This window comes from Rhinoraja longicauda, chromosome 8 (genome assembly GCF_053455715.1).
Source record: "Rhinoraja longicauda isolate Sanriku21f chromosome 8, sRhiLon1.1, whole genome shotgun sequence".
NCBI classification, from domain to species: domain Eukaryota; kingdom Metazoa; phylum Chordata; class Chondrichthyes; order Rajiformes; family Arhynchobatidae; genus Rhinoraja; species Rhinoraja longicauda.
Window position 1 is genome coordinate 34,335,364 of NC_135960.1, and position 11,027 is coordinate 34,346,390.

Here is an 11,027-nt window from a genome sequence, read left to right on the forward strand (position 1 = left end):
TGGTAAAGTCTTGCTGTCCATTCCATTTGGACTCGTGCTGTCTGTTCGCTGTCCATCCATGTGTGTAATAGGCAAGGCCAGCATTTATTGCCCGTTCATTCCTACCTTTCAGGTGTAGGCTAGCCGCCTTTTTGAACCACTGCAGTTGAATTCTATTAGATTTAGATTAGATGGAGAAGGATAGGAATGGCCCAACAAAGATGTCCCCTTTGGGCAGGGTGTCCAAAGAGTCAGATTCAGCGATGATGAAGGACTGCTGCTAAACCTCCAAATCAAGATGTGTAGGAAGGAACTGCTAATGCTGGTTTAAACCGAAGATCGACACAAAAAGCAGGAGTAACTCAGCGGGACAGGCGCATTTCTGGAGAAAAGGAACGGGTGCTGTTTTGGGTCGAGACCCTTCTTCAGACTGGATCAAGATGGTGTGTAACTGGGAGGGGAACCTACAGGCGGTGGTGTTCCTGTGCTCTCACTCCAATGTCATCACTGATTAGTAGATGTCATGGATTTGGGAGGATACTTTGGGGTATCCAAGAAGAATAAGTGCAAAAGATGGTCCGTACAGCAGACAGTTTGGCCTGGCGGTTGAAGGAATGAATGTTTAGGCTGGTATCTCGGATGCTGATGCTACATCCTGGGTGGTGTTGAGGTCCTTGCATGTTCTCGGAACTGCACTCATCCAGATAATCTCATCCTGATGCGGTCCTCAATCTCACCCTCCATGTGAGAAATTTGCCCTCAGATATTCTTTAAATCTTTCCCTTCTCACCTTAAACCTGTGCCCTTAAGTTTTAGGCTCCCCTCTCCTGTGAAACAGATTGTAACTATCTACCCCGTCTATGGCCCTCTATAGGTCACCTTATAACTCGTCCAGAATGAATGTTTTCTGCACCCTCTCATGCTTGACCCCATCCTTTCTCAGTGCAGTTGCCCAGTCTGGTTTGGAGGTTAATTGGCTTCAGCAAAATAGTAAATTGTCCTTAGTGTATTGGATAGTGCACGGGATGATTACTGCTAAGCACCGGGCTGAAGGGCCTGTTTCCATGTTGTCGCTCTAAAGTTTAAGCTCTAAAATAAAGTAAATAACGACTCTATGACTCAGACTTGGCAACAAATTAGTTGAAGTGCCTGTGAGTGCAATTGCCCAGAAAAGTGTCTTCTGTTATTAGTTTTCAGATTGCTACATCATTGAGCAAAGAGCTCTGTGCCCTGGTGTTCGGTCTCAACACATTTCTGGCCACCATCTTAAAAACCATCATCACCCTCATCATTGCGGATAAGCGTGGGCTGGGACTACACGTAAACAACCAGGTACGTGTCAGGCTGAGTCTGTTGAGCTTCTCCCTGTAACTCCTAGGACAGGAAGAGGGATGAACTGTAATTCTCGCACATCACTAACGAGACCTCAAAATGAACATTGCATGCAATCCTGGGCTCTGCTCCTTTGCAAAGGGGGCGAGTCTGTGGAACAGACACATTGGGATTCTTCTCTTGAGGGCAAAGGGAAGGTTAAAGAGAGATTTAATTGAGATGTACAAATGCCTGACATCGTTTAATTGGGCAAACAATGAGAAACTTGCTGTTGGGAAGAAAAAAACAGCAATGAGAGTAGGTCTTCAACTTGAAATATTAAGTCTGATTCACGTTCCACAGATGCTGCCGGACATGCTAAGTGTTTAGAGCATTTTCTGTTTTTCAACTTCTACAGTTTTTTTGATTGTCATTATTCAGGAGAGTTTGAATTTAAGCCAATGGTTTCAGTCACAACTATCAAAAACAATTTGGGGGGAAATATTCGAGGAAAGGTGTTGTCTGGAACTAATTATATCAACATGGATGTGAGGTGTATGCAAGCAAATGGGATGGACCTAGGTGGGCATCTTGGTCAGCATTTGGCCAAATGACCTAGTATGACTCCATGACTCAAATTAAACAATGCTTTTGAAGCAGAGCTGTAGACCACATAACATGATCATGGGCTACACGATCCTTGGAGCCTTTGTCCTGCTCTCCACAGGTTTGCTCAGCCCTCAACTCCTCTCCTGTGCACACAGTCTACATCCCTGAACCAGGGCACATCCTGTCCACACACCGTGCCCCGTTACCACTGCTCTTTGAGATGTGGCACTAAATCAGAACTCCCTACTTGCTCCCTGTGCAACTGACCCCGTGTGAAGAGCGAGGAGGTTCTCCGCCTAATACTTAACTCTCAAGTTATGTATATTCTGTTAAACAGGTCAAGAGTGTGGGATATTCCTGTGCAGAGATTGCCTGCTGTGATGGAGCGTCAGCATGTAAGAGCACACAGCTACATCCCAGGGTCACTGAGTTTGTTTTATCTTGGTTCGCGATTGACATAAGCTGTTTCTTTTTTCTGGCAGTGCAATTTGACACGCTCGGAAGCTTTGGCTTTGGGACAGGAAAAGCAAGTGTTTTGAGTAAAATGTAAATAAACATCCCACCGCACCCTGCGGTGGCAGGGGAGGGATGCTGTGCCCGAGGCGGCCACGGGGATTGTTAGCCCACGTGCTGTGGTCAACCGGCCCTACTTCCTGTTTTTAACAAGAGGTGAAGCTGGCACTTCAACTCTACTGGTCAGCGATAGCCTTCGGAGACCTTGCAAGGATGGGATGAGGGTTGCAGCATAATCCTTGTGCCTCACTACCGAGGCCTCAAAATGATCAGCACGTGCAATCTTGGACACCTTTCTTACCGGCTTTAATCATCTTCACCATCTTCACAACAAATGTTGGGATCAGGCAGCTCTTACCAGGCAACTGAACCATCCTAAATGAATGAATGATACTTTATCATCACATGTGACATTTCACAGTGAGATTCTTTGTTTTGCATACACAAGGCATGCAAAGAGTTGCCACATGCAGGGTGCTGACAATGTTACAAAGTATTCCATTTAGTCCCCAATGGTCCCCATTGTTCTCAGCAGCTCCCCCCCCCCCCCCCCCCCCCATGCCAGGTCCCCATCCTACCAACAACTAGAGAGCAGTCCTGAGCTACCATCACCTCATTGGAGACCCCTTGGACTTTCTTTGATCGGTCTTTACTGGACTTTATTTTGCACTAAAAGTTATTCATGTTATTCCCTTACTTGATTGTAATGAGGTACTATTGTCTTTCTGCTGACTGGTTAGCACGCAACAAAAGCTTTTCACATGTGACAATAAACAAAACTCAAACTCGGTAGCAGGACCATCGCTGGCTGGGCTTGTCGGATGATGATTAATGTCACTTTTGGATGTCTTCCAACCAGCTCCCAGTAGCCTCTCCTTTAAATCCCAAACCCTTTCCCAAGATCCCACTCATTCTGGCAGCCCCTTCTCCCATCGCAGCGAGCAGAGAGGTGTGTTACTTACACTTGACTAAATCCTTGCCCTCCAGTCCCACAGTTGAAGCCTTGGGAGAGTCAAAGTGCAGTCTCAGAGAACGAACAAGCTTGTGACATCCTCTTTGTCCCTAGGATGTGGTTGTCTTTCTGCATTGGACAGCAAGGAAGTTTAGAGTCAAGGAGATTGCATCACCGAAACAGGCCCTTCATTCCACCAATTCCACACTGATTCTCAAACTCCTGTTTATGCTGATTTTATTTTATTCATTTTCTTTCACAGTCCCTGCTTTTAACACTCTTGTACACATCAAGGGATAGGAAAGAATTGCAGATGCGGGTTTAAATCGAAGAATGACACAAAATGCTGGAGTAACTTGGCGGGACAGGCAGCATCTCTGGAGAAAAGGAATGGGTGACGTTTCGGGTTGAGACTCTTCTGCCGAGTCTCGACCCAAAACGTTACCCATTCCTTCTCTCCAGAGATGCTGCCTGTCCCGCTGAGTTACTCCAGCATTTTATGTCATTTGTGTATTCACTGGAGTTTAGAAGGATGAGATGGGATCTTATAGAGACGTATAAAATTATAAAAGGATTGGACAAGCTAGATGCAGGAAAAATGTTCCCAATGTTGGGGGAGTCCAGAACCAGGGGCCACAGTCGAAGAATAAAGGGGAGGCCATTTCAAACTGAAGTGAGAAGAAACGTTTTCACCCAGAGAGTAGTGAATTTGTGGAATTTTCTGCCACAGAAGTCAGTGGAGGCCAATTCACTGGATGAATTTGAGAATTAGATAGAGCTCTAGGGGCTAGTGGAATCAAGGGATATGGGGAGAAGGCAGGCACAGGTTATTGATTGTGGATGATTAGCCATGATCACAATGAATGGCGGTGCTGGCTCGAAGGGCCAAATGACCTCCTCCTGCACCTATTTTCTATGTTTCTATGATGCCTGTCCCGCTGAGTTACTCCAGCATTTTGCATCTATACACATAAAGGGACGATTTACAGCGGCCAATTAACCTATTGGCCCGCACATCTTTGTCATGTGGGAGGAAACTGAAGCACCCAGAGGAAACGTATGAACTTCACACAAGGAACACCTGAGTTCAGGAATGAACTCATGTCCCTGGCGCAGTGAGGCAGCGATTCTGCCAACTGTGTGACAGTGCAACCCGAGTGTTTTAATTTGATCATAAGAGAGTAGTGTTTCCAGTGGGAGGAGATGGTAACACAGAGGACACGGTTGAAAGAGTCAAAAGTCACCTGAGTTAGAGTCCAGTTGCTCATTTAAAACCTAAAAGTTTTCAATGGTGAATTCAGTTTGATAATACGTCTGAAAGGTGCCTTGGGCTAGTCTACAGTGTTAAAGACTCTCTGTAAATACGTGCTGTGTCAGTCCTTTGTTGAAACATGAGGTTGACAATGCCAAGCATTATCAACCTTGGGTTTGAATTCTTGTGGGATTAATCATATGTATATACACGAGCCCTGAACAGTTCTAATGAGGGCAACCCAGTATGCTAATGAATAATGAAATGAACAAATGCTTAATTCGTTCGCCAGAGTTATAATTCTGCTGCCGAACACGTGTTTCTAGCAGAACAGTTATGAATAATCCCTTAGTGGAGGAACAATCTGCTTAGCAGAAAGTTCACCGATGCTCATGGGATTATTGGACTTAGCAGTGAAAACAATTTAAGTAGGAATATTGCTTTATGGAAAGCAGAATTGTTAACTAGAGGACACAAATTTAAGAATTGAAGGGAGATTGAGATATTGTTTTGTTACAAACCAGGAAGCACTTCAGGAATTAGGAAGTGATTCCTAAGACTTTCGAGATACAACAAGAAAACAAGCCCTTCGACCCACCATGTCCACACCGACCAGTGATCACCCCATACACTATCCTACACACTAGGGACAATTTTACAACTTACCAAAGTCAATTTAGGTCTTTGGAATGTGGGAGGAAACCAGAGCACCTGGAGAAAATGCATGCAGTCACAGGGAGAACATACAAACTCCGTTCAGACAGCACCCGTGGTTCGGATCGAACCTGGGTCTCTGGCGCTGTAAGGCAGCAATTCTACCGTGCCACATATGCCACTGTGCTATACAATTGTATGGCACAGAGGCTTAACTCCCTTCACACTTTTCCTGTCTAAATACCTGCCAAACACCCTTTAAATTGGCTGGTGATAAAGAGAATTCCTAAATGGAATTAAAATAACGCTGTGAAGGAGAAACGTATCCAGAGCTGTGGCGTTAGTGCAGGGAATTAGACTAATTGGATAGCTGTGTCTTCAGTATTATGTCATCATTCCAGTGTGCGTACATTCAGTCACCTGAATGTGACTGAATTCAGTCATAACTTTGGCATGATGGGAGAGGGAAGAACAGTAAATAATCCTGGAGATGATCCTTGACTGATGCAGTGTGAAGTATGAATGGAGTCAAGGGGGAGGGGGGGGGGGGGGAGATTGGTTTGTGTGATGAACTAGGTAGCATTGACAATACTCTGCAATTTCTTATTGTCTTGGGGAGAATAGTTATCATAGGCTAACCTACATCGGAAAGGATGCTTTTTATGGCGCATCTGCAGAAATTGGTACGGGTCACTGGAGACATGTTGAATTGCCTTAGCCTTCTGGGGAATAGAGTAATAGAGTATAGATGGGGTATAGGGTAGAGAGTCAAAATCTTTTTCCCAGGGATATCAAAGCAAGAAGGCGCAGGTTTAAGGTGAGAAGAAGGAGGTTTACAGTAGATCTGAGTATTTTATTTTTATCAAGAACGCGAATGATATCTGGAATGTGCTGCCAGAGGAGATGGTGGAATCAGATACAATCACTGTCTAGGAGGTATTTAGACAGACATGTAAATAGGAAAGGCTTGAAGCATACAGTCCTGATGTGGGCAGATGGGACCGACATAGATGGGCAAAAATATCGACATGGACATGATGGCCCATTTCTCTGCTTTCCAGGTCTATGAGATCAGTAAGGAAAAGCAGGTGAGGGGAGCAACGTAAAGTAAAAAACAGCTAGAGCTGGTGAGATCTTCCATAGCTGAGGTTTCATATACTATTCATCAACAAATATTATTCACAACAAATGGCTCACGTCAGTGGCATTGGCCCAAGAGGTTGTGGGTACAATGTGTTCCTGCAGAGCAATCCAGAGACCTGGAGTCATGAGTTCAAAAATCTCACTGCGGAGGTTTACAATTTATTGATTAATTAAATTTAGAGTTAAGAAAATACTTATATTGGTACTGATAACCTCATAGCCAGTGGACTCTTGTAGAAAAGTCTTTCACTAATGCCTGATAGGGAAGGAATTGCCTGAGCAATCCTACATCTGACCAAGACCTTGACAAGGATCAATAGAGTCAAGAATCATGAGTGTTTTATTGTCATTTCATAAGATCATAAGTGATAGGAGTAGAATTAAGCCATTCGGCCCCTCGTCTACTCAGCCATTCAATCATGGCTAATCTGTCTCTCCCTCCTGACCCCATTCTCCTGCCTTCTCCCCATAACCTCTGACACCCTTACTAATCAAGATATGTCCCAGACATAACAATGAAATTCTTACACACACACACACACACACACACACACACACACACAGAAACATATATATATATATATATATATATATATATATACACACACACACACATACATACATATAAACACATAAAAACAAACAATAATAGTGCAAAGAGACAAAACCAATGCCCCCAAGTCTATGTAGTTTAGAACTTATTTAGAGGTTCTAGCTTGATGAATAAGATTTGAGTCCTGACATAAAATACTCCAAAGGGTTTGACTACATAGATGCTCATGAGATGGGGAATCTAGAGTTAGAAAGCATCTTGTAAAGAGAAAATTCATTATGAAATATTCCCATACTAATCAGAAATAGACCATTTCAGCCTATCCCCCCCAGTGGTGAATCTTAGGACACCTAACTTCCAGGCAATTCCTGAGGCAGATTCAATCCAAGCCAGGAAAGGACTTGCCTAAAGGGGAATCCAGGGAATGGAGAGCAGGTAGGGAAATGGAACTGGGAGCAATGATCAGATCAATCTTCGTTTTACTAGATAATGTTACTGGCTTGAGGGGCTGAATGGCCTTCTCCAGCTCTTTAGGCTCTCTATAATGGGCTGATGTTCAGCTAGAGGGCAGGTTGGATATAGCTTTGGAACCCAACCCAAGCTTGTGAATTTGTAACTTACAACCTCAATGGTTCAATGGTTTCTTTATTATCATGTGCACCAAGGTAGTGTGAAATACTTTTTTTGCACACAGATCAGCAAGACTATCACCATATGTAGCACAATCCATCGATTGGTACAGAATATACAGAATAACCCACTGAATCTCTGTGCAAGAGGCACCATTTTGGCACTATTTTACCACAATGGCCAGTTGGAGCCGTCAGCTGCATTCTGCTCGTCCTATGAACTGTCGTCCCTCTCCTCTTTGGCCCTTGTTCTCTGCTGGGGTGCCTCCCACAGCTGGCCTTGAGTGCCTCCCCCCCCTCCCCCGGTTCTTCTTACTGGGCCCCTTATCCAGTGTCCGCAGCCATCTCCCTCCATCCTCCTCACCTCGGCTTCCATATCTGGGCGGGTTCCCGGTTCCACGGCAGGCGAGCCAGGCAAGCCTTTGGGATATGGCCATGGCTCGCCAGGTATTCCTTCTCACTGTCTGCAGCTCGCCGGTATACCTGACCACAACCTTGGGTCAGAATGCACACCTGCACCTGACAGACACTGTAGCGCACCATAAGGTTTGTCCTGGGGTAGCCAAATCCAGACGGGGAGGGAAACCACTGCTGTGAAGGAGAGCAGAGGAAAATAAAGCTAACTTGTTGAGAAACATCGTGTTATTTTTAAATATCACTTTCTAGAGACGACAGGAAATGGAAGAAACGATTTGTTAATGTAGTCACATTTCTATGTTCACTCAAAGTTGTCATAAACTGAACCAGTCCCAGATAGCAGTGGTTTAGTGCGGTCTTGAACACACAGGACATTAGATAATTCTCATATTCATTACAACAACCACAGTTAAATATCTGCATGGAGCACGAAAGTTGCCAAAGCCACAATGTTAGAATAAACTGCCAGGTGCTGGATTCCAGATATCCACGTTTTCCAACCAACCATTTGTTTCCCATAAATTACATTGACCAGTGGCACATTAACGACAACAGTTAAAGTAAGTCTTATTTGTGTATTTTGTATTTTTGTGAGGCACACCATGTAAAAACAGCATGTTTTTATATATTTACATATTTTTAGAAAGCATCTATTGAGCTCTAGCTGCAAGGAGTCCCTCATGGCTTAGAATTGATTGATTCAAAGATACAGCAACACCCAGCAGGTTAGGCAGCATCTGCAGGAGAAACCAAGTTCAGGTTTGAGAAAAGGTGGTGGGAGGGATGGATAGGACTGAGGAACTATCTGTGATAGGATAAGACCAGATCAAATGGTTTGATGGGGCAGTTAGCTGCTGATTTTATACTAAAAAAGCTAGAGTAACTCAGCGGGACAGGTAGCATCCCTGGAGAGATGCTGCCTGTCCTGCTGAGTTACTGCAGCTTTTTGGGGGGGAGGGAGAGAGAGAGAGAAAGGGAGAGAGAGAAAGGGAGAGAGTGTCACTCTGAGCTAGTATCACATGGCTCAGCAGAAATAGCTCGTTTTCATACAGTCAAAGCAAGTGACCTAAAATTAGAGAATTTGATATCTGGTTGCAATGTCTTAATGCAAAGAAGCATATTCATCATCTACCAACCCCATTGACCTTTGGTTTAACCCTGAAGTGGATATTCCCTTTGCCCCACCCATGCCCACTCCATGTTCTCTGCACCTTAAAATGACCGTTTGTATCTCTTGTTCCCAGTTTAGATGAAGGGTCTCGAACCTGAGACATTAACTCTGTGTCTTTTCCCAGTGATGCTGTCCTGCCCTGCTGGGTGCTTCCCGTAGTCCTGATTTTATTTCAGTATTTCGGCATCTGCGGTTTTATATTTGGTTCTCATTGACTAATTCTAGCAACGCTCTCTCTCTCTCTCTCTCTCTCACTCCACCACCCCTTTGCTCCCTCCACAGTTCTTCTTTTACGTTGGCTACTTTTCGCTGCTCGCAGTCATCTACCTTGTGAGGGGACTCCACGTATTTGGCTCTTACTACCGGGAGAAAAAAGCGCTACAGAAGGCAGAGGCGGCTGACGATACAGCGACGGAGCCCAATCAGACAGAGGATCACACAGCAGCGACACCCCCAAAGGCATGAAGTGGAGCTGGCCATCGCGGGTTGGTGGCGGTGGTGGTGGGGTGGGAAGAGGACTATTTCTTGTGCCTTAAAGTAATATCACAGCAGGGGCAACAGAGCAAGAGGTTTATTTGGGGGGGGGGGGGGGGGGTATTTCTTTACAAGAACAGGAGAGAATAATTGTGTACGACCACACGGCAGCTTGGTCACATTCCCAGAACTGGGCAGTAATCGCCGAGGCTGGGTTTGAACACCCAGTGCGCACTGGAAGATCCCAAGACGCTGACTTACTCCACACAGAAACACGATCAGTGCAGAGACGTTGCCGATCGCCAAGGCAATGGGGTCTGTACAGAGGGGAGTGTGTGGCTTACTCATGTGGCAGAGAAACAGTGCACAAGGGTCTTCAGCTTCTGCCCCCCAACCAAGCAACCTACCTACCTACCGGCCGACCGACCTTTGCCAGGTTTGCCAAGTCATTGTTCGGATCTGAACTGGACAGTCCATCCCAGGCTTCTTGCCACTGACAACACGCAGGCCACGAATGCAATGAGACATTAAGTGCGTATGAAAGTGCAATGAAATGGAGGCAGGGAACACAATGAGTTGGATTGCAATTAATCTGAAAGAACTCTTGCCTCCCGATGTGAAGACCTGCCGATTATTGCAGTTACTTCACTTATTAAAGGCAATAATGTCAAGATGATGCACTTTACAGGTAAAAGAAAGGTTAATCTTTGTGCTGTTGACCCTGGCAGTCCTCTCCATGTGCGTCCTGCTCTTCTTGAGCTGACTTTGTCCAGGTTTCCCTCCTAACCATGGCTGACAAGGGGTGCTGGGCGTGACTGATCACAGACAAAGAGCAGGAGATCTCCAGCTGAATTCGGGCAGATCAGTCTGATCCAAGTGCTCTTTCTACCCCAACGTCTGAGGTGCTGTGTTGTGTGTGCGTGTACACGTGTGTGCGCGTGTGTTTGGTCGAGCACAGAACCATCCTAAAAGCTCAGATTTACTTGTCCTGCTAAAGGTGAAGCCAGTCCAATTCCCCAGCCGGTAAATGCACCTGCAAGAAACAGAAAGAACAAAACATAGCACATGATTCACTTCCAAGCTCAATATAGAGTGAAGACCAAGTTGTTTGCGCAGTAGCTTGTTCCAATCATAATACCGTGGCTACTGTTAAAACAGCACTGCAGCTTGGTGAGTTAGATGCTGATGAAGTTCGATTAGCTACTGTTCATGAACAGCGTATTATAATATCGTATCTGCACTTTTGAAATGAATCCATTTCCTTCAGCACTTTTGAACTTCAGACACCTCTCATCCATGAATTGCCGGATGGCATGCCAGCCAGCAGATTATTGTAACTTAATGAAAAAAACTCAGCAGTGATGGAATGT

At 45.1% G+C, this 11,027-nt stretch overlaps 1 protein-coding gene across 1 annotated transcript in view; it reads left to right on the forward strand.

Annotated features, from left to right (window-relative positions):
- slc19a1 (solute carrier family 19 member 1) overlaps window positions 1-9,694 on the forward strand; it is a 39,239-nt gene extending 29,545 nt beyond the window's left edge. Inside the window, exons 5-6 of the mRNA XM_078404459.1 lie at window positions 1,170-1,311; window positions 9,466-9,694. Coding sequence (XP_078260585.1) covers window positions 1,170-1,311; window positions 9,466-9,648 — 325 coding nt within the window. The 3' untranslated portion in view covers window positions 9,649-9,694. The remainder of the gene's footprint in view (window positions 1-1,169; window positions 1,312-9,465) is intronic.
- Window positions 9,695-11,027: the final 1,333 nt, after the last annotated feature.